We start from the raw sequence: 23,667 nt of genomic DNA, 5'->3' as shown, positions 1-23,667 counted from the left end.
ATGGAGATTCTCCTTAGCCCTCCTTTTGTTGCTAATGTATTTATAGAAATATTTTTTATTGTCTCTTACGGCAGTAGCCAGATTAAGTTCTAGTTTGGCTTTTGGCCCTTCTAATTTTCTCCCTGCATGACCTCATGACATCCTTGTAGTCCCCCTGAGTTTCCTGTCCCCTCTTCCAAAGGCCATAAACTCTCCTTTTTTTTTCCCCCTGACTTCCAACCAAAGCTCTCTGTTCAGCCAGGACGGTCTTCTTCCCCACCAGCCCATCTTTCAGCACATGGGCACGGCCTGCTCCTGCGCCTTCGAGATTTCCTTCTTGAAGGATGCCCAGCCTTCCTGGGCTCCTTTGCCTTCAGGACTGCTTCCCAAGGGACTCTGCCAACCGGGCTCCTAAACAGGCCAAATCTCCAAAACAGGAGATGGAACACTTCGGCAGGAGGCTATCTTCTCGATAGTCTGATCCACACCCTGCCAAGGGGATGCAGAAGATAAAGTCTCCCATCAGCTGATGGCAACCTGCACAATTAAAGGAAGAATTCACCGAGTCCTGCAGGAAAGGAGACTGGGGGCGAGAGGATGGGAGACAGCATGATTTTCCCTTCTCTGCACATCCACCCTAGGGTCAATAGCTCTTCTACCCAGAGATTACCAGGGAAAATGTCCTGGAGTCTTTCTTGCAAGGCCCCTGTAGGTCTGCTCCCAGGCTTTAACCTCTATTTTTAATATACAGTCCACCCCGTTGTGCAGGGTGCGAGGTTTCCTCTAAACAATAACAAAAAAAGAAATAGACTCATACATTTTTACTTGGCATTGCCCTCAGAAAATGGAAATCTGATTATTTATTCCTTGCAATCCCAAATAACCCCTGCCAGGCCAGACACAGTGAATAAATCCTTGCTTCCAGAGATACCCTCTCCATTATAAGCGCATGATGGGACCAGCATCCCATTGACCCAAGGACACCAGGAGCACCGGTTGCAACCCCTTCGGTCTGTGTCATTGCTTCCCAGCCAGCAAGCAATCCCAGGAGGGATTAGCATGAGAGCCCAGCGGGAAGATGCATTTCCCCAGCTAAGAGCAACCTTTGGGAGCTCAGACACCAAAACTCAATTTCCTTCTCTGCCGTGGCACTTAACCTTGCAGAAAGGAGTGAGGGGATGGGGGAGGAGGAGGAGGGATGCAGGAGAGGACAGATGCTTCTATTCAAAGACATCCCTCCCATGTCCTCCTCTTCCTGAGGAGTTCAGGAAAGAGCACGCTCTATTTGTAGGAAGCAGAAAAAAGGAGCAATATTACAACCTGGTGTAGCCTTCCAGCAGTTGGGAGTACAGGACAGAGGTGTCAGTGAGCAGCTCTTCCAGAAACCGGCTGTTCCTGAAGATGCAGGCAGGAGAGACCACAGCAATCACGCAGCACGACTTCCCTGCCCAACAGTGGCCAGCTAATCTCATCTTGGGACTCGTGCTTCATTTTCAGCCTGAATTTACCGAGTTGCAGCTTCCAGCTGCTGGATACAGTTATGGCCGGGCCTGCAAGGTGGGGGGAGAAGGGGGCTTTGCTCTCAATAGCCTTATTTTCCCAAATACAGAGAGCTGGTCAACCAATGCTGGTTTTCCCCAAGCGCTCACATCCCTGTGCCTTGAGAATGGACTTCTTTTACCCTAGAAGAAAGAAAATAACAATTCCCAAGCGCAGCGCCAGGCTGTGCCCCAGCCTCCTTCCTCCCTGTGCACAGAAGAGCTGACCTGAGACCGCCGTCTGCGGGCACCCAGCTCAGCCACGGCTCTCCCCATCTTACGGGGGTCAGCATCTCCAGGAAAAAACCGTACCCTCCCCCCCACCAAATGAGGAATAAACTATCTGAAAAGCTACATCAGAGCTGTACGGTGAGATTTCTCAAAAGCTGTAGCTACACAGTGCAACTTGTGCATCCCAAATGTCCCTGCACGCTCTTTGCAGAGCTGGCCACCAAGCTAGCTTCAGTCCTTCACATCTGAAAAGGCTTCTTAGATGAGGTACGGAGTTGTACCAAACGCTAATACAATTCCCCCAAAATCCACACCAATCCCTGGATGATTTTCCTAAAAGCTATCCAAACGGTAAATCAGCTGCAGTATTTTATTATTATTATTATTTAATTTTTAAAAGCAGAAGACCACGGCTCCAGGACCGCAAAGCTAAATACCAAACCGCAGGAGAGCAGGAACTTCACTCAGAGTCTAATTAGGGGTCAGCCAATATAGAAGCCAGCAAAGTATAATCTGAATGGGTCAAGGCAACACAACTCGCTTAAGGGATGGTGGAAAAGAGGCGTGCTAAGCAACCTGGCGGTATTATCTGCAAAAGAAAGCCTTTAAAATAGATGAAGATGATTTAGAGGGTCTAATTTCAGCGGATTTTCAAAGAGCTTATGATAAAAGTGCTTCATAAAAGATTAAGGAAAAGAAACAGCTACCCAGTAAGGGGCACAGCCAGGCAGGGATTATAGCTGGCTAGGCAAAAGGAAACAGAGACGGTGCTTCCCAAATTGAAAAGAAGTTTCTGGGACCCAACTGCATTACAAAAGCGCTGCATGAAGCGGAGAGCAAGTCGCAGTTTGCGGAGGATCTCGGGGAGTTTCGGTTTGCTGCGGCTACAGGGGTCGAGCATCTCCGGCTGGATTTGTTACACCGCGGGAGGTGGATGGTGAAATTCTGTTTAGGGGAGTAAATGAACATGTTCTGCACGCTGAACTGAAAAACCACACTGATCCTGTACTTCAGATGATTTGCCTCCAATACTGCTGACAGAGGAGACTCCAAAGGTGGACAAAGCTCCAGGATGCAGCAGGATGCATCAAGTGCCTGCCTGCCGCTGGACAGGGAGAGAAGAGCCAGATGTGCCTCAGCTGGCAGAGAGACGGCAAAGGAGATCGCAAAGCCAGGTCACAGCCCTGCTTCTGATAACAGATAAGCCGGCACGGCGGTACCAGCAGGGAGCAGGGCTGCTTTTCACCACCTCCAAATCTGGTGGCTGTGCCGTCTCACGGCAAGGGAGATGCTGGTGGTGGGGCCGCCCACGTGCACACGGGAAGAAAAATGCTACTTGGGGAACACCAGAAATTTCATTAACAACCTGCGACACCTTTCCAAAGAAAGGAGCGAGGGCACAGAAAGGCATAGACTTCATATTATTTCCTGAACTTTGGTGAAATGGGTGCTCACAGCCTGGCCAGTGCCGAGATCTTGCCCATCCAGACCGTTTATCTCCATCCCCCAGCCGGTGGTCAGCCGCGCCAGCCCTTCTCATCACCCCAAGACTCACCACCAGCCTACCATCCCCTCCCCGTGCTGGGAAAGCCCAGGAGAGGTCTGAAATATGGCATTTTACAGCTTTTCAATGCTTGCCCCCCTCCACCTGCTGCCTCAGCAGAAAAACAGGGCTCCCGCTGCCTCCGAGGGCTGCTTTCCCCAGAAACCCCCTCACGATCTGCCCACGAGGACACGGCGCACACACACGCTCCTTCTCCAAACTGGACAAGGGGACTTCGGCCACACGCGGATGTGTTTGCCTGAAAGCACCGAGCTGCAAAGGTTACGGAGAACATCTGCAGGCAGGATCGTGTGTGCAGCCCGTTTGGAGGCAGCTCTGGAAGCCTCTCAACAAATATTTGACATATATTTTTGGGAGGTGCTGGGGGGAGCTGCCAACTCATGCAAGCAAATTAAATTGAAGAGAAGCTGGTTCCGTGCTTTTCATTAACAACCCTCCAAGGGGGGAGGGGATATGTAATTCTCAAGTCTAAGGTAAAATGAAAAAAATAAAATAACCAACAGTTTTCTTCATGCGAAGCTAACACAGAGTAAATCAATCAAACTCTGCTCCCCCATGACAGGGGAGGACGCATCATTGAACAACGCTCATCGCTCCCCGTTGGTGATTTCTCACCCGTGCCAGCAAATCCTTACCGAGCGGCGGCCCCAGGGCCGTGACAGGCGATGCAGCCTCCCCGTCCCATCCCACAGGCTTCCAGGTGCTGCAAAATACCGCGAGTGATGCACTTTGCTAACAACACCATGAGAGACAAATCAGTTCTTGGGCAATTTAAGACCTTGCAAATTTTTTTCAGGGACCCAGGAGGGTGCCACATTAGCAGCCTCTACGTACCTAACGAGAAGCTGTTCAGCTAAAACTTCTGGAGAAATCCAGAGACAGAAAGTGTCCAGCTTCCCGGGGATTTTTCAGTAGGGAGCACTAATGACATCAATCAGAAAGCCAGTTGAGCTTCATACACCCGCTATCTTGTGGCACTTCTTCGTCAGCATCTCTAGCAGCATCTAACAGCAGGAGCACGCTTCCAACAAATCCCAAGCAACGCACTTCACTCCTGCGTGCAGCAAAACATCAGGGCTGAGATGCCTCACGCCTCAGCACAGCCAGCCGGCCAAGGAGCGACCGTACCCACGCCGACTGCCACCGGCACGACCCTCCTCAGGGAGCCCTACGGTCCGTACGGCACCGGGGACGTCTTGCTCAAACACCGCCAAGCCAGAAGCAACGGTGAAGACCAGGCTATTTGATTTGGGACTGGAGACCAAGCAAGTAAAATCAGCGACACCACATCTCCATCTTGTGCTGGTTTTGGCTGGGATGGAGTTAACTTTCTTCATTGTAGCTGGTATGGGGCTCTGTTTTGTGCTGAAAACAGCGTTGATGACACAGGGATGGTTTTGTTCCTGCTGAGCAGTGGTCACACAGAGCCAAGGGCTGTTCTGCTCCTCGCCCCATCCCACCAGTGAGTAGCTGGGGGTGCACAAGGGGTTGGAGGGGACACAGATGGGACAGCTGACCTCAATGACCCAAGGGATATCCCATATCATACGACATCATGTTCAGTATATAAAGCTGGGGGAAAGAGGAGGAAGGGGGAGATGTCTGGAGGGATGGGGTTTATCTTCCCAAGTCACCGTTACGTGTGATGCAGCCCTGCTTTCCCGGGGACAGCCGAACACCTGCCTGCCGAGGGAAGTGGGGAAGGAATGCCTTGGTTTACTTTGCTTGTATGTGTGGCTTTTGCTTTACCTATTAAGCTGTCTTTATCTCAACCCACGAGTTTTGTCACTTTTACTCTTCCGATTCTCTCCCCCACCCCACCGTAGAGGAGCGAGCGAGCAGCTGTGCGGTGTTTAGCTGGCAGCTGGGGTTAAACCACAACACACGTATAAAATGAGCACCTCTTTAAAAGCACTTGCAGATAAATTCAAATAAATTCCCAGGTAACCCCCTCAAATCGAACAAACTGGTGCAGAGATGAGGCATTTTTGCCCCACACGCTATCCCTGCTGCAGGCACATCCCCAAGGCTCTGCAGCAGAGATGTTTCTAAAAAAAAAATCATAGCTGTTATATGGGACAAAAGCATTAGCATGGACTTGAGAGTCTGCTCAGCACCAGAAGCATCACTGGGTACCAGCACGGAGCCCTGGTGGGGACTGGGAAGAGACAGTCACTTACTGGATTTAACTGGAAGAGAGAGAAAAAGTCAATGCTCCATGGGGGGCCCAGCAAGAGGAGCACCCCAGCAGCGAGCGGGTCACACCACGACGGCTGATGTCCGCACATCCCCGGCCCACGCTCCATCCTAACAAAGACACGAGTGACGTTCGAAAGAGAACGCGCTTGACGTCTCCTTGAATCCCCCTCTCAGCCAGAGCCAGCAAACTATGGATCGGTCAAATTTACACCTCCATGCATGCCCAGCATCTGCTCTCCCTGCAAACACTGCAAGGGAAAGCCCCTTCAGATGGGATTTCTCCCCACTGGGTTTTTTTCCTCCGGTACAAATCTATTTGAAAAAGATAAAGCATCTGCAGTTTGACTGAGGTTTTATTCAGAGAAAGCTCTGGCTCAGAAATAATTGCTGTTTGCTATAATTGGTGAGATGCAGGAAGGGACTAGATACAAGTGGAGTCTGGTGCAATTTTGGGAGATTTGTTACGCTTAGCTCGCTTCTATCAATTTCAGTGGCTCAGACGCTTATGACCTGTTGCTCGGCTTATTGTGAAAATGGCTTTTATTTACTGCACTTCCATTAAAAGATGAAATCCATGCATAGGGCTCACAGGGCAGAAAATCACAGTTTACGTCTCAGCTTATCTCCCTTCAGCGGCCTCAGCTCATTTTCGCCCTGGCTTGCTCCCAGCTGCTATAAAAAAGTATTTCCGAGCACTGTTTCGAGTAGCCAAGGCCCCTTCCAGCCCACAGGGCAGGAGGCACATTCAGATTTTAAGGGAGCGCTCAGTGCTGCAGTTGCTGCGTCAGCCCGGGCGGGGAGGACGGAGGGAGGAGGACGGAGGGACGGGGATGCTGCGGCGCAGGCAGGCTCGCAGCTCTCAGGGCACCGGACGCCAGCGGTCCTTTTGCAGCAAACACGGACCCTGCCGTGCTCACGACCACCCTCCGAGCCCCAGCCAGCGCTGCTCTGCTGCCAGGCTAGCAGCTCCCACCGCTTGCAACCTAAGGAGACGGAGGAGCCAAGCGCATGCCCCACGCTGTGCTCCTGGAGGGCAGGTTCCTGCTCTCCTCAATCTCCAGAGCTTCCCCCGATGCAGCCCCAAGCTCCCCTCCCAGCAGCGCAGGCATCACCGGTGCAGAAGCAGGCTGAGCACATCCTTCTGCACCAGTTCCCTTCCAGTGCTGCCCACAGACACCAGAGCATCCCTCCCCAGAGCTGCGGCAGGTAGCGCGCCCAGCCCGCGTGGCAACCAGAACAGAGCGAGCAGCGATGGGACGGAGGTGCCTCCTCCCGTGCGGGCTCTTGCTTTGCATGGCAGACACCGCCAAACGGTGTGAGGGACGGAGGACGGGCATGCAGGCAGCCCGAGCTCTCCTGTCCTCGCGAGAGGCTGTTTGAACACCCGACACGCCATCTCCAGGGGTAGCTGGAGGTGGTCCCCAGCACCAGCGTGGAGTTGCTAAGGTTACCTCCTTGGCTGTCTAATTAGAGAAGCTGTCACTCTCTCGCAGAGATCGGGAGACTCATGTGCACGTGGGGGAGAGGAGGGAAACTTTCAACCGTGCAGATCATTTTTAGCGTGCTAAAGCAGAGAGAAAACCCCAACTCCTAACAGGACAGCGTGCTACAGCCATCGGATCCGACAGCAGCATCCCGCTCCCCCACTGCCCAGCCGCTCGCTGAGGTGCAGGGAGAGCCATCGCCTAGAGACGTGCACGGGGAGCAGCTACCCCAGCTCGCTGAAGCAGCGGATCCTGGTCTGTTGAGTCCCCTTACCACTCCTCCACCCACCCATTTCTTCCGCTGGTCTCCTTTCCTGAGCTCTTCATGTACCGTCAGCCTGCTGGCAGGGTGGCAGGAAAGGAGCCAGAGGGTCTCTCTCTCCTTCCCACCCACCGGCACAGCCTCCACGCGGGAATTTTACACCACCCTGATAGTGCGGGCAGGGAGCACCCCTGGGCTCTCGCAAACGGTGGGTCAGGGAGAGGTACAGGCAGGTGCGCTCACTTGGTCAAGGTCACTTCATGAGTCAGCAGCAAAGCCAAGAAGACAACCCCAGAATGACTCGAAAGCCCTGTATTTTCCACCAGATGAATCCGCGCACTCGTGGATGTCTCCTTTAACTGCAGCACAGTGAAGATCATGGAGGGAACTTCTTCCCCTAACCTCCAACACAGCTAAGAGATTGCTTTCACCTCCTGAAGCCAGATCCCAAAGCCCATCTACAAGGCCAGGAACTAAGCTGGGAGCACGGGACAAGACACGACAAGAAACACACCACCTCGAAGAGGCTCAGGAGAGCTTTTCCTTCTGTTGGGAAACACCCAAGCATGGCATGCACGTCCCACGTATGGCTGCCCCTTTGTGCAGCTAGCTCTGAGCACTTTCCTGCCCATCTCCAAGAGTGGAGGACCCTCCTCCATGATGTAGAGAAGACAAGACCATCCCCATCCATGGTTAACATTCAGATTCAGGAGTTCTGGGCAGAGAACGGCCAGGACTGTCCCATCCAGCGGCTGGCACCCTTGGAAGGAACCACAGAAACCATCTAGTCTCTGCGGCCAGGCCTTCGAGGAACGGGAGCAGTGTTATTCTTGGATGGCAGCGCTGCTGGGGTGTGACTTTGCTGGTTCAGAAAAGTTTAAGAGCAGCAGGATAAAAAAGCAGATGCAGCCAAAAATGCAAAGAGATCCCTGGAGCTGAAGCACTTGCCAAGTTTCTCCCTAACGCTTCGAGACACCCACTCATCCTCCCCAAGGGCTTGTCAGACTCACATGGCAAAAAATACACGCTCCACACCCACCCGAGCCCAAAAGAAAAGACCCTTAAATAAATGTGGAATCCAGGGCTGGCAGGAAGACAAAGTTGGGGGTGGAAGAGGAATTTTTGGTCTCTGTTTTCTAACGAAGGAACTGCCTGACAGCTCTTCTGCAGCAGACCAGGGCTCACGGCCCTGCACCTTGCACAGCCCCCTCAGACATCATAAGAGATTGCTTTTAATTACAGGGCAGGTGCTCAGAGGCCCCTGGGTATCTGAGAGAGCATAATGGAGACTACAGCTTAATGGGAATTCAAAAAAGCCATCACCACAAGCCGGTGCGTTTAGGTGGTCACGGAAAAGACAATCCCAAGAAAAGGCGGTCGGTGAGTGACCAGCGATGCCGTTTGCCATCCTGGCCGAGAAGAGCCGCAGGCAGCTGGCAGAGGGGAGGGGGGCTTAGCACAGCCTCATCAGACACCCCGGACACCTTCCTGTGCGCTACGTCTTCATGGGGTGCGAGAGGCTGCCCTGAGCAGGAGCTGACACACAAGCGGCCAGGGCTTCAACAGCTGACCACAGCTTCAACCGGTGCGACACAACGTTGGGACGGGCAGCCCGGCTCTGGGAGGGGCTGTGACGGGGCCCACGCTGCTGGAAACCCCCAGCCCGCCAGGCCATTTCCCCTCCCCATACCGGTGTTTCACGGCCAGCCGCAGCCCCCCCAGCCCAGCCTCCCCGGTGCCCGCGGGTGAGCTGGAACTGCACGAACCGACGAGCCCCGGGGAAACGCTGAGGAGCAGGAGCGGCCCAGAGATGCCTGCGTCGACACCGGAGGTGGCCAGCTCCAGCCTCCCCCTTCGCTCCTCACCGAGAACACGCTGCTTGGTTAATCCATTATGGAGACGCTCGCTGAACTGCTGTGAACAATTCATTTTCACAGACCAGCTCCAACCGCAGCGAGCGCTGCAGGGGTCAGAAGTGGCGAGGGCATCGCGAGGGCAGCAAGGATGGGACCAGCACACGTCTGTGCTCCATCAACATCTCATCTCGTGCCTTCCTCCTGCGGTTCTGCTGATCCATCCGCTGCCTGGAGGAAAGCAAGCACCCGGCGGGGCAGGGGCACCCACCGCTCCCTCGGACGGGGCAACACCAACAAGAGCCACTCACTTCGCCACGCCGGACACAGGGTCACCTACGTGACAGTCAAAGCCAGCAGCACCTCAAAGTGCTTTCAGCAATCTTTGGGGATGGTCGTGTTTGATTCTGGCCACGGAAAGTCTTGGTGAGAGCTGTCTTTCATGCAAACTTTATTTTTCTTTTTTTTTTTTTTTAAATGTGTCAGTTTAAGATTGTAAAAATACTTTCATCTTCAAAATAGTGTCACAACTCCCCTTCAGCATTTTCATAACAATGCTGCGATTTTGGCTTCAAAACATCTTTCCAAACTTATTGTTCACACATACACCGAACTTTAAAGCTCAGAACTGAGGGGCTGCGATGAAACTGGAACAAGACGCTCTTTGAATAAAGACAAGGTTTCCTTTCATCTAGTGCTAATTAACAGAAGCATCCCTCCCTCTGCGCCGGCCCCTGGTCAGCACTTGGTGTGTCCGTGAGCCCCCAAAGAAAAACCTCCCTCTTCCCTCACCGCAGCCCGTCTGCGCACGGCACAATGCAGCACCCCCACCAACACAGGGACTTCCCAGAGAGGACAACCTTACGGAGATGCAGGAGCTCTTTGGGAGCTGCTGTGGGACCCTTTCAGCTCAAGTCAGGACGTGCAGACGTTTATTGCAGCTACGTGCAACCAAGCATCCCGTGGGAACGCAGGAGCAAACCTCCACGGGATGCTCTAGGGATCCATGCCCTGCTCCTCACCTTCTGCTGGCCACCACAGCAGAGGCTGCTGGACAGGGTGGATCCTGGTGGCCCCATGAGACTGTTCTCCCGGCCCAACCTTTCCCTCTAACTCAGTTCATGCCAGGAATAAAAATTTCCCTGGGCAGCTCCCTAACTGCTGCAAATATTTGCATAGAGTTGGCAGAACGAGACCATGGAGAAGACTGGGGAAATGCTGCACGACCATTACCGGCCAAATTAAAGCTGCAGCTTGTTCCCCAGCCAGGTCCAGAGCACCTCTCCTCTCACCCAGGTCTCACCTGCCCTTCAGCTGCCACAGCCAAGGCGAGAAGCACCGTTTCAAATAACAGCTTTTCTTGAATCTAAATTCTTCCCCCACCCAACAACAGCAAAAGGAGAAGAATATTAACACCTGCTGGTTTGCCCTTAGGTGCCTTCAGAGCAGTTTTGTGTCGAGAGGATCAGAACAAGCAGTGATTAAAAACCGCAGCCCCACATCCACAGAAAACCCTTGCCTTTTGAGCCATGGCAAAAACGTCACCGGCCCACACGCCCCCCGCTAGCAGGGACGGGGAGCTGCGGTCCCACACCAGCTCCCCGCAGAGAGAGGCTGCGGGACATGGGGCGATTTGGGCTCCATCGCTCCAGGGAGGTGACCACAGAGCTGCTTCAGATGTGGGCCAGGTATCCACGGGCAAATTTGCACCGTTCCTGCTGGAGAGAGGCTTTGGAGATCAAGGTCTGCTAAAATATTGGGTTTACATGACTCGTGGCACACCCCAACCCATCAGAGAAGCTTACCGAGCAGCGGGGAACACGTTTGGGGGAGGCAATGCAGCTGGGACATGCCACAGGAGGAACACCAATGTGTTGCTCTGCAAAGGGAAGGCTCTCACCAGGCTCAGCTTTTCTTCAGCATCCCCTACGAACCCCCCGATCTCACCCCGCAGCGCAGGCCCTGGGCTGCCACGCCGCTCAGCTGGGAGGAGTGCTGCAAACAGGATTTTTTTTCCTCCTGTTTCACATTTAAGTGGCTCATTGCAACACGCTGTAAAACCCTTCATCGGCAAGGAGGGAAAAGGTTTTACAACAGTCTTTAAAGCGAGCCCAGGCAGCACAGAAAACCTCCCCCGGCACGCACGACTTTGGGCAGCGCGTGATTTCGGGCAGCACACGCGCTCCCGGGGCTGCTGGGGAGCAGAGGCAGCGGCCGGCAGCATCCCCGCGCCTCCGGCTCGGCAGAGCTCGCATCCTGCCCGAACCCCAGCTCTTGTCCCTGTTCTCACACGCCGCTGGGCCACGGCGCGTTAAGGAACGGCTTGTCGGCTAAGCGGCAAAGGCAGCTGCTACAAAAGCAGAATAAAATTGAGTACACCGAGGAGCAGCGTGTCTGTTGTGCAAACTGCTGCTCCGGCAAGACCCCAAGCTGGCTACGAGCAGCCCCTACAGGCAGCGTCCCCGACCTCCCTCCCAGCTGCCATGCCACCGGATAATGGATTTCCTTCTCCGACACAGCAGAAGCCGGGAACACAGTAAGGACAACCGCGCTGCTTGTCTGGGGAGAGCAAAGAACAGAAGAGGAGGAAACAGCAAGCGCTGCCTGTGATAAGATGTAAAGCAATGTAATGTAATGCAGTTTGTGTCTTCAAGCAGCTCCAGTTTCTTGAATTGCGTTAAAAGGCAAAGCTGTTGCTATTTAATTAAATACACTTCTAGCCCCTCTGATCACGCTCAGGAAAATTAAAGTGAGAAACACATGGCTGTTGATCCAGTACAAGGCATGCAACTGCGACAACTACGGTAAGTACGACCACAAACCTCTGTTTCCTTTTGGAAATTCAATCGATATTGAAGGTTCTGCACAGCCAGGACCCACGAGCCACGCTGGCAGCACCACGTCCCGTTCCTGGTGGGCTGAGGAACCATCTCGATGGGGTCCAGGGAAGGAGGCAGAGCTAAAGGAGCTGCAGGTGGCAATACCCGCGCTCCTTGGGGACAAGCACCAGAAGGCTTGGAGCCTCCAATGCAAGACCAAACGGACGAAAAGGCTGGCGTGCTTTTGAGGTGTCCCTGCTCCATCCCAGGGGCGTCCACAGCAATTCCCGTACTCAAACACAACAAAATAACTTCCCTCCTCCTTAACCGAGGGCCTCAGGCGGGCAGGCACCCCAGCCCCGTCGCACCACGCACCCTGGATCTCCCGTGCACCAGGATGCATTTAATGGGAACGCGTAAAGGCTGCTTTTGATTTTACAGTTTGTTTATAGCATACATTTGAGGAGCTACACAGGATGGGAAAATACATCCCATAAACAAACTGCTAAACAAAACAGGCTAAGTGTGTACCACTCCAAACAAAAATAGACTCGAGCTAACCTCCGCTTTTCAAGCATATGCCTCTGCTGACAGCTTCGTTTAGTGCCCCTTATCCCACTTTCAGTTTTGATTTTCAGGCTCTGCCACCATCGACAGCAGCTTCAGACGCCTCCCACCGCCCCCGCAGCTCCAGGTAAGCCAGGAGCAGGCGAAAATAAACCCAACCGGAGCTGCGGACCACCGATGGTGGCGGCGGCAGAGGGCTGCATGGCCCTTCCCTGCTCCCACCCTGAGGCGGTGGGAGGCGGCAGCAGCCCAGATGCTGCAGGACGTGGACACGGCATCAGCTGTGCGGGGACAGAACGGGACATTGGGTGACAAAAGACTTGCACACCGAGTACTCCAGGCAGACATTTAATCCCTCCCAAGAGCTGCCCCAGCAGCAGCCCCCGTACCCATCACCTGAACTCTGCCACCCCGCTTATGCCCAGAAGCGATTTCTTAAGCGCTCCAACTTTATTATCCCCTTTCTGGGGCTGCACGGAGGGCACGTTCCCCTGCGAAGACTTTTTCTACCAAGAACCAAAGCTGCTGAAGCTGTGCAAAAGTAATTCCCACCCACTCCTACTGCCCCAGGAAGAATATTTCTTCGCCGGTTTTGCATAACAAACAGCTACATGGTTTTCCTTCTTCTCCTGAGCAACTCAGGCTTAGAGGAAAACACCCGGCACAGCGCTAGTCCGAGATCAGACTTCATAAAGTTCCCCCTGCGAGGGGGAGCGGGGGGGGGGGGACATGCTACCGCAGAGATTAGACTGCAGCCTTTACTGATAGCATTCAGTCACCCTGGCAGGCTGCAGCACACGGAGTTTGTAAAGCTCCTTGGGAATCCTTCAAGATGAAAGGTACAGTATGATACGGATGTATTATATCCATGGGCTTTGTTACAGCACACATTTCCTAGCACGGTTTTATTGCTAGAACACAAAGTTCAGCCGAAGCCCAGGGGCTCTTCAGGTGACAAATGCACCCCTACAGCCTTCCCCGCTCTGCAGGGGATGAAAAATGCTGAAGCCCCTGATGTGAACACAGTAAACAGAGCAGCCAGCGCCCTTCCAGCAACAGTGGTCAAGGACCAGCCTGCACAGATAAGGTCAACATCATCGCTGCTGGATGTGCCTTCAGCCTGCAACGTATCTCACTCCCAAACACACCTGTCAGGTCCCCAAAATGCCACTGCTGCATCACTACAGCATCCCTGGACCTACCGCACAGCCTCCCATCCCAAAGGCCATCCCATGAGTTGAGCCTGCCTCAGTCCAGTGGTACCCAGCGCTGGCACCTCCTGGGAGACTCCAAGCTGCCCACCTCGAGCACCTCCTCCAGACAGAAGATGATGGGAGACGTTTGCTGCATTCAGCGGGTGGCCCTGGGACTGGGGGATCCCGGGACACACCGGAGCCTGAACCCGCAAAAGCCCCAGGCACATGGAGGTAAACCCCAGCACGCTGCTCTGGCTCAGGCTGTCTCTCCTGCAATCTCCTGTCTGTTCCCGGGAGGGAGGCAAGGAAACAGTGTCTACTTCGTTTGGAAGCCTCATTGATGCTTGAAATGCTACAAATGAGTCTGTAGACACAACTTGACCATGCTCTGCCCAGTTTGGATGGCATGGAAGAGACAGAGGGGAACGTGCATCCACCTTTTGGATCACCTTCCCAACACCTTGCTCCTCCTGGGCAACTCTCTCTGTCCGCATTTCCCAAGACATTAGAGGTGGAGGAACAAGGAGCGTGATGCCAACAAGGCAGCTTTTAGAAAAGCCTGAGCGGAACTCCCTGGGTGCAGAATCGCAGGGCAGGAAAAAGAGTTTAAACCCCTCTAATTTAAACAGATGAGAGGCACAAAGTACAAGAAAGACGTGTGATGGGGGTAGAAGGACAAGGGACATATCAGGATGTCCCAACAAGCCCCAAAGCTCTCCAGGGTCACCCCCCATGCTGAATCCACCTCACAGGTGACTGCTCAGACCCAGCAAGCCAAGGTGAAGGATTTTTCATCTCCCTCCACCCCCACAGAGCAGGCTGTGCAAGGCAGCGCCGAGTAACTGAGACTGAGGTGGGAACCACTGGCAACATCTGCCGTGGGAGCCCCTTCACCCCAGGAAGCCCATCTGAGTGGGAAACTGCCTGAAGGAGCAGATCTCGCTCCGGGTGCATGCTACACGAGTAATTAATTATGTCAGCGGCATCAACTTTTACCCTGGTGCCCATCACACCCCCAGGCAGCGAGAGCAATAGCAACACGGTGAGCAGAGGTAGAGAGAGGCTTTCCAGCCTCAGCACCCAGACCTGGTCCTCCTCGGCTGGGGCAGAGAAGCAACAGGTCCTGGGCTGCAGAGAACATGCTCTGCTCCAGCACACAAATTGCCCCGCGTTTGCCATCACGGCATGCTGCTGACACGGGAGCGGTGCATCAAGAAGCTGTTACTGAGAAGTTGGCTAGAGGCAAAACAAAAAAATTCCTATGCTGTTGACAACTCCTATTTTCTGTCACTTGATCCTGCATTTTAGGGATGCACTGCGCTCCCTGCTACGCCAATCGCTCGAGAACCAGAAAGAGCAGCAAGGGAAGGATGCGGGCTGTGAACGGCCTTGGGACAGACACAGCCGTGACTGCGGCAGCCACAGGCACGCTCTGCAACGCCAGCTGACGTGAGCCGAGTGCCTCGGCACGCAGCAGCCCAGCTCACGCAGCAGAGCCAGGGCAGGGCTCCAGCCGCAGGCGAGACCACCCCGCTGCCCCACAGAGAGGTACAAGGGAGGGGAAAAAAGGGCAAAGAACCAAAACCTCAAAGGTATCAGCACAGCCGAGCTCTTGCGAGGATGCTCACGGCCAGCAGCAGGGCTGGGAGCATATCTGGGGTCTCCGGACCCTGAACCCCAGCTCTGCAGTCCTGGGGCCACGGGCTTTTGGGAGGGTGATCCCACGTCCCCAGTTAGTCCATAGGGTCTTTGCAGCCAGGGCGGCACCCCTCCATAGCCATAGCTTATCAGACTGGAGAAAAGTCAGTATGGGGCACCAAAACAGCCAGCCTGTCCCCAAAGGCAGGCTGGAGCCAGGCATTCCCTCTGCCACTCGAGGACGGGCGAGCGCCCAGCCCCGGGGAGCCACGCTCCGCTCCCCCCCCCGCTGCAGCTCATTAGTGCAGCTGGCGATGCAATTTCTGTTTCATTCTCGTGCACCAGAAGAGCAGATGATGGTGCATGCGATGTGCTAGGCCCAGCGGGTCCCCTCTCCAGCGCGGCTGCTCTCCTCTCCCTGCGGAGAGACGCACAGCTAACCTTTCCCAGCTCACCTCTGTGCTATGTGCAGCCAGCCACCCTGGCCTTGCCTCCCCCTCTTAACAGGATCAATCCCAAGCATATGCCTGGGAGCAACACCATCAGCTCAGTAATCTTCCTAAATACAGCAGTTACCAGGTGACTGGGAAAAAAATCTCTTTTACTGCTGATGCTGCTAATGGAAAATTTCTCCCCTTTCGCTGCTGCTTTCAAAGCCGGTTGCGGTTTCATACAGACTTTCTCTTGCACAGAGACAGGAGAGGTGGAAGCACAGAGGGAGGGGTGCAAGACTGGTGGGGAACAGATAATGAGAAACAGAGGGGAACTCGTACTTCTGTCTTCCTCCCCACCAGCCGCCTCTGCCCACAGGCAGCGAGCCCTGGCTCCAAATCTTATCTGCCCCATCTTCTCCCAGGCAGTCGCAGCCCAACATCCTCCTGCAAGGAATTCCTCCTTCCTCCCTGGACCGCAGCGGGATAAACACGCTGCACGCACTCAAGGGCTGTGCTGCTTGCACGGCACACAGGGAAGATACCCAAAGGGATCGATGGACCAAAATCATTTACTCTGCGATTTTATTTTTTTCCCCCCCACCTGCCTCCTTCCCAGGAGACAAGCAGAAAGCCTCACCCAGCCAGTGCAGATGCAGGCAGCCAAGATCACTGCTCATCCCCTCCGCGTGCCATTCTGCTTCTTCAATACCATTAAGTGTCTCCATACTGTCTGGACACTGGAAACCTTAACCACATTAGCTGAGACCCGAGTAGCAGCACAAGCATTCAATTCTTTTAAGTGGCACCGCTTCTCAAGCTGGTTACACACAAGAAGCATCTCCGCTCGATGCCATCGCCCACCCCACAGGCAGGGACAGGGGCAGGACAGGGGAGCAGCAGGGAAAGACTGGCCGAGGTTCATCGCTCCCCATTTCAGACGGCTGCAGCTGGGAAAACGCTCCCGACACGAGCTGTACTGCGGGCATTTCAGACGACAAAAGGTTTCAGTTGAGACGTTTCTATTTTCTTCACTTCTCCTTTCAGTCTCCAACCCCAGTCTACCCCCACACTCTACAAGGTGTTTTGGTGTGATGGAAGGTGTTTCTCAAGCCACCTGCAACTGCTAACATATATGTCGTGGTAGCATAAGATCAATACCTCATCGTTCCCACAAGTGGCATCAATCCATTCTCCTCCCGTCCCAGCTAGACCCGCATCTGAACTCCTGTTACACCAGGAAAGCCCAAGGGCTCAGCCCAGTTTCACAGCCAGACAACGCTGCACGTCAGCGCCGTATCACTGAGGCAGCACAAAGGCCTGTCCATCACGCAGCCGGGGTTCACACTTTTAGGGCTTAGAAAGGAAAAGGCAGCAAGTTTTGGAGGTAACGTCTATCTGCACGGTGGCACTCGGAGGTCACTCACCTCCCCAGCCCCCATGGAGAGATGCAAGCTCCCCACCTAATTCCGAAGAAAAGTACATGGGGTTTTTTCCTCCAGCAAAAGAGCAATAAAGATTTCTGGCACACCAACATGATGGAAAAGCCGCTGCCATCACATGGGAGGAAGGGGGGAGCAGAGGGGACCCCCAGCCGGCAGCCGCCTCCTGCTACTCCAGCCTGACAGTTCAGCTGCAAAAAACCAGCTCCTCTCTCTATAGTTAATCTTCTGTTGCCACTAGCTGGTCAACGCGGGTACTCTTGGAAAGCAGCAACTCCCCGAGTACAGCCTGCCGCTCAGTTACAGAGTCCCAGTTTTCACTGGGATTTTCAGCCCAGCAAATACCTGAGACGAAGCAAAATCCCTGCAAGTCCACAGCCCACCGTGCTGGACAAGCCACATTCAACCTGGGCTTTGGAGGGAAGCGGTCATCTGAGGATTGACCCATTTTCACGGGCATTTTGTGCCTTGTCTCTCCTGCAGCTACGGTGGCAGATCTCAAGCTCAGGACCCACGTTGCCGGTACAACCCAAGCCCAAGCCAGGCTCTCCTTCCTTCCCTTTCCAAGAACCCAATGGCCTGGAAAGCTTAAATAATCACATAGCTTCATACAAGGAGGGGAGAAAACTGCTACCAGAAGGTTTTCCCTCTTTCCTACACCCTCCCCAGGCAACCCCTGCCACCAGTGACCTGGCCCAGACCCCACGGCCATGCACAGCTGTGGGTGGGCCTGAAGGGGAAGGGAAGCATCTCCTGCTCTCAGGTCTACATCCCCCGTAGTCCCCATCCCAAGGAGCCCACCAACACGTTTCATCTTCACTGTATCACCTCGCTGGGACTTCCTGGCTCCCTCCACTTGCCTGATGGAAGACGTGACTCTTTATGCCTTGGACTACTTTGAGAACAGCCAGAAAAAAGAAAAATAAACAAAAAAACCCAACACTTGATTAACCAAACCTCTGCCTAGATGTGCAGTGCAGCTCTTCAAGTCTAGCAGGAGGCAGCTAAGAGAAAAGGGAGGCGTTGAAACCAAACTTTGGTCATCAGCTTCTCTGTGCAGAAACAACCCAGTTTTTAGATGCCATGCCCTGACGAGCAGGGTGTCACGCCAGGCATGCCCTCCCTCCGCTACCCGCATGATGCTGCTCTGCATCTCGCAGGCAAACTCAAAGCAGGGCACGGCGCTTCTGACCAGTGGCATCAAAAAGCTTCAGTCGCACCCACGCTCCCCAGGTAACCCTTCGGCCTCTCCACCCCGCTGTGCAAAAGCAGGTATCGTTGACGAAAGCAAGGGTGGCAAAATCCTGCTCAAGGATTTGCAGAAAAAGCGGTAAATTCAAACAATCCACAGGGAACTAAGTGCTTTCCCTTGTTTTAATGCGTTCTTACTTTAAAGAGAAGTCGTTCAAGTTACAAGATGGCTTCAGGAAAAGTTAAGAAAGAAGGTTAAAAAAGTGGCACCGAACTGCTGAGGAAACAGAGGAGCTGCAGAGCTTCGAAAACCAGGGAATGATCATCAGCCACGCACAGCGGCCATGGTGGGACAGCGGTAACGCAGATGCACGAGCACCTTTCCTGACAACCACTGAAACAAAGCACCTTGTAGCACTGCAGACGCCCATCAAACAGCATCCATTAAAGCCATTTATGAGAAGTGTGTAGTAAACTGTGCTTATGTAAGCCACTACTGGCTAAGAGCAGCGGTGAAAATTTGTCTGCCTCTTTCCTTCTCTCTCCTCTATATATATCTGCTCACACATAGACAGAGCTCATCTAAATTAGCTCGGAAGCTAACTGCTTCGTTCCCTGAATTGCACTTAAAGCAGGCTACGCTGCTTGTGGAGCAGCTATTGTACAGAACACATGGCTGCTGACTAAATCAAGATACATACCTCAGAGAGACCTCATTGTATAAGAATAAAGTCAATGATAGGCTGCACCATTTGCCAGCGTAACACTAGAAGAATTAGAGGGGGAAAAAAAAAAAAAAATACCGCAAAGCATCAGTTGTATCCAAGGTTAAGGAAAGGGCAGGATGCTTTTTCAGGAAAGGGGATGCACAGCAATTCATAACGCACTGGTGGCAAAGTTACATTTGTCATTTCCTGCCACCACTGTGCTTTGCTGGGTAATTTTATAGCAATGTAACTGAGAGGTACGGGGAAAAACATCCTTCTTGTCTCCAACACCAGAGAGAAAAAACAAAACCAGGTGTAGGATATACAGAAACCGAGACACCCCGCTGAAGAAGGGACACCGAGCAAACTAGAGCTGCCGATCGGCGTTTCGGCGGCAGGTCCCCCACTGTGGTCCGGGAAGGATGCAACAAGGAAACAAAAGTTTTCTCCCTCTGTTTGGGGAGGACGAAACCATCCCCTCCTGGGCGCCCACCCGCTGGCAGGAGGCCGCGTGTGCGCTGCACCCACTGCAGAGCGGGCTCCGGGCAGAGCGGGGGCTGCGGGGGCTGCGGGCTCCCCGCACAGCGGGTGCTGCGGGCCCAGCATCTCCGGGCTCCCACCACCCCCTAGTGGGCTCCCGCGCGCCACTCGCGACCCACGGCTCCCGCGGGCGGCGGCTGCTGCTGCTGCTCCTGCTCCTGCTGCTCCTGCTCCCGGCACAGCGTGGGCCAGGGATCGGCTGCCCGGGGATTTCCTAGGGCTGCTTTCTCCTTTCGTCTCAGTCGTGCAGCGGCTCCTGCAGACCAGGCTTACCCGGCAGGCAGGGACGCAACCCTGGAAGCTCTCGCTTTACTCACTTAAGGGAATAAAGTCTCACATTGTCAGGGAACAGAAAAAGTTGTTTCTTTCCTAGAAGGAGGAATCCTTTAAAGAAAAGGGTCACGGAGCACTGTACGCACTTTGTACCAGCCACCGCCTCAGCGCATCTATCTCCTCAGCCTATTTTAACTGGGGCTGCCCTTAAAAAGAACCAGCAGAAGTTTCACGCTGCTGCAGACAAGGCTCCGGCACCTGCCAGCCTTTACCTGCAGATCCCCCACCCTCCTTTAACGCAAAGGAGTAACGAGAGGCACCGGAACCGCTCCAGCCTCCGGAGACTTACTAAGCTGGGCATTGCTGAGCAGGCCCAGGACTACAGGCTGCCTGACTTAGCCACAGCACCCAAAGTCATTGCCACCAACCAAGGCAATGTTTTATTTCGTGCTTCCTGGCCTGGAAAGACTTTTGAACCCTGCAGAACACAGTGGCCTCAATTTATTCTCAACGTACTTCACTTCAGAGTCCGTAGTATCAGCATCAGGACTCAGCTCTGCCTGCTTCATGTTTTTGGGTTGGGTGGGTTTTCTTCTCTCCCAAGAATGCCTCCAGGACGCCAGTCAGCGTGGCTGTCCCGAGGTGCATGCTTTAGGAGGTGTTCCTACCCCATCCTTACCGCCATGAGGCCAGAAAGCGGTCTTTGCTAGCAGCAACAGCGTTAAGGAGCCCTCAACACATTTGCGATCAGCAGGACATCAGCTTTTACGTGTCTTCCTGAGCTGAGGCCCAGATAGCCACTAAACACTTTCAGCGACATACATAAATACACGTAAGCATCAGAAATCAGCTAGCAGTAAGGGCTATCGAAGATTTTGGCAAAGCGATGCCGCTGTTTAAAGCGATCCCTGCCCCCAAGTCACTCCAAAGCCATCGGGCTGACCTCCCACGTGTAACGTGATTTTCACTTCCAAGAGCCCATTCCGAGGCAGCAGCTGCTCTCGGGTTCCCAACCATCGATGAACTTAGAAAATGATACAGCGGCCAAAAAACACTACGGAAAACCCCGGCATTACTTCCTGCACTAGAAAAGCAAGCCAGCAGAAACCCTCTAAAGCACTCATCCAGAAAAGAGTTAACTGCGAGCAAGACTCAGTTGCCACACCAGGAGACGGGAAGAAATGCAACAAATTTGAAATATCAGAGCATCCACAGCAATTCATGAGCTAGACCTTGGGGAAGGACAAGTGTTTTACCTTCTCTGGAGGCAACGTGCTGATTAATTTCACGACAGTGATGAAGCCATCCCACCACGGGCAAAGCTTCCATTTATCTTCCGATCCGACTGACGCCTGTGGGTTCAGGGGAACAGGAGGGGACGTTTTGGGGTCTTTTGTTCGGGAAGGGGCAGGAACAAAAGCACAGTTTTGCAAGAGAAGTGCTACATATTAAAGAGTACACGCAAAACCAATATCCCAGGCAAGTGAAAGAGAATTTTTTAGACCAAGACATGGCCTTGTTATCGGCAGTCACTCAGAAAAATAGGATTTGCTGTACAAGATCATGTCTCTGATCTATCAAGACAAATTTCTCTCCTCCAACTTGAGCTATTACCTAAGCTACACACAGAGGGGTTTCTTTGCCTTCTGATATATTTAGATCAGTGCGCAATTCACACTCAGTCCCTGAAGAAACTGTACTCTAATCTGAAAATTCAACTCAGTGAACCATGAAACTTATTGTTACTTTTAATCACTGTAAGGTAAATGTCATTCCTACTGCATCAAATCTTTGATTTTTCACTTTTATTACTTGAAATAGAGTATCTGGTTCGTTTGGGATTTTTGCGGTTGACCAACCGTGTCTAAGGAAGCCACACTGCAAAGCCAGAACCCAAGAGGCTCAAGAAGTACCAACTTATTTATTACAGGCGCTTGTTACAAGAAACCTTCACAGAAGGTAAAATGACGGGACCGGGAGACACAGAGAGTCATTTTCCTACGCCGGCACATCACACCTTCCACAAGCTACGGGAAGGGACTCGTGGTAGGTGCCCACCAGGTCAGCCTGCACGCGGGCACACCTCGACACGCCTGTGGCACGCAGGGCGATGCGCTGGAAGTCACAACCCAGCAATGCCAAGCAGTATCTCAGACCTAAACTTAAGCAGGTACTCGAATTATCCTAGGTTCAGACACCAAAAAGCAAGAAAGCTAGCCGATAAAGAAGAGATTAACAAAAAACCTTCGGTGACCTGGCAGAGTAAACACAGCGCTGTCCATACGGAATCCTCAACGGTTCCCTTGGAAGGATCCCCAGGCTGATTAAGGCACAGAAAAGGACAAAAGTGACCACAGGCAGCTCGGGCACCTCATCTGAGACAACAGCATCAGGCATCAAGACGAAAGTACGACAACAGAATTATTTCTAGTCCCATCCCCCTCCCCACAGAAGCTGAGATCGGAGGAAAGTCTGCAGGCGTTCGCCACAGACCCAGGCGCCGGAGTTGTGCGTGAAGCGAGAGCGAGCTTCGAGAATTAAGCCAAAGCATTTATAAAATTAGGCTCTGGCTGGAAAGAGAGCCTCTCCTGCTCTCCCAGGCTCGGTGGTACCTCCTCCAGGGCTAAGCGTTCAAGTTGGAGCACAAGAGGCAGCACCCATCACTTTCTAGCCTGAGCAGAGACGCTTTACTCCCAGGGCTTTTAAAAGGCAGCAGCCCTCAGGCCCTGCTAAAAAATCCCTCCCCAGCAGGGGAAAAAAAAAAAAAAAAACCCACAACCAAAAACCAAACCAGAGTGCAGCAAGGGCAGCGTTAGAAACCTCCAAAACACAACCAGGCTGTCCACGATAAGGGGAGGGCGAATAAAAATCCCAGCGCAGCTGGGTGAGAGCCCGGAGCCGGCTGCCCGCACCGGGACCCGGGGAGGTGCGTGGGGGGGTGAGGGGCAGGAGGGACCGGCGGGACGGGACGGGACGCGGCGGGGCAGCGGTGCGGGCGCCTACCGAGGGTGAAGAAGGGCAGCTCGGTGTTGTCCAGGTCGTCCTGCACGGCGACGCGGCCGGGCAGCTCGCTGCGGACGAAGAGCAGCAAGCGGGAGTCGGCGGCGGCAGCGGCGGCGGGCGGCGGGGCGCCGCTCCAGCTGATATCGTTCTCGCGGAGCACCGGCAGCGTGGACACCGTGACCGTTTTCACGCGGCAGGGACCGGGGGGCTCCCGCGACGCCGCCACGCCGGGCCCGCCGCCCAACATCACCGGCAGCAGCAGCAGCAGCAGCAGCAGCGGCGGCGGCGGCGACGCGGCGGAGAGGCGGCGGCGCGGCGGAGCGGCCATGCCGGGCCGGAGCCAGACGCAGGAGGAGCCGCGGCGAGGCGAGGCGAGGGGAGGCGAGCGGAGCCGGGCGCACTGAGCCGCCCCAGCCCGCCGCCGCCGCCACCGCCCGGCTCCGCCTCCCGGCCCGCCCCGCCGCCGCCGCCCCCCCCCCCCCCCCCCCCCCCGCTGCCGCCGAATCGCCGTTCCGGGGGACCCTCTGCCGCTCCCCGGCGGCTGACGGACCCTGCCCGCTGCCCGCGGCGGGGGGAGAGCGGCGGCCGGGCAGCGCCCCCGGCTGAGCCCGCCCCGGTGTGCCCGGGCACGGCTCTCCCCCCCCGGCATTAACTCCCGCCGGCCCCGGGCTACCTGTGGCGGCTTCTCCGGTGTCCGGATGGGCTCGGCGCCGGCCCTCACGGCCGTGTTGCCCCCTTCCCCGGTTCGCC

At 54.4% G+C, this 23,667-nt stretch overlaps 1 protein-coding gene across 2 annotated transcripts in view; it reads right to left on the bottom strand.

Annotated features, from left to right (window-relative positions):
• ASTN2 (astrotactin 2) overlaps positions 1-23,350 on the bottom strand; it is a 357,282-nt gene extending 333,932 nt beyond the window's left edge. For both annotated transcript variants that reach the window (XM_075772822.1, XM_075772823.1), the window contains exon 1: positions 22,918-23,350. In XM_075772822.1, coding sequence (XP_075628937.1) covers positions 22,918-23,245 — 328 coding nt within the window. In that variant the 5' untranslated portion in view covers positions 23,246-23,350. The remainder of the gene's footprint in view (positions 1-22,917) is intronic.
• Between the last annotated feature and the right edge of the window lie 317 nt (positions 23,351-23,667).

Source organism: Balearica regulorum, chromosome 20, assembly GCF_011004875.1.
Source record: "Balearica regulorum gibbericeps isolate bBalReg1 chromosome 20, bBalReg1.pri, whole genome shotgun sequence".
Taxonomy (NCBI): domain Eukaryota; kingdom Metazoa; phylum Chordata; class Aves; order Gruiformes; family Gruidae; genus Balearica; species Balearica regulorum.
This window is presented reverse-complemented; position numbering and strand designations above follow the sequence as displayed.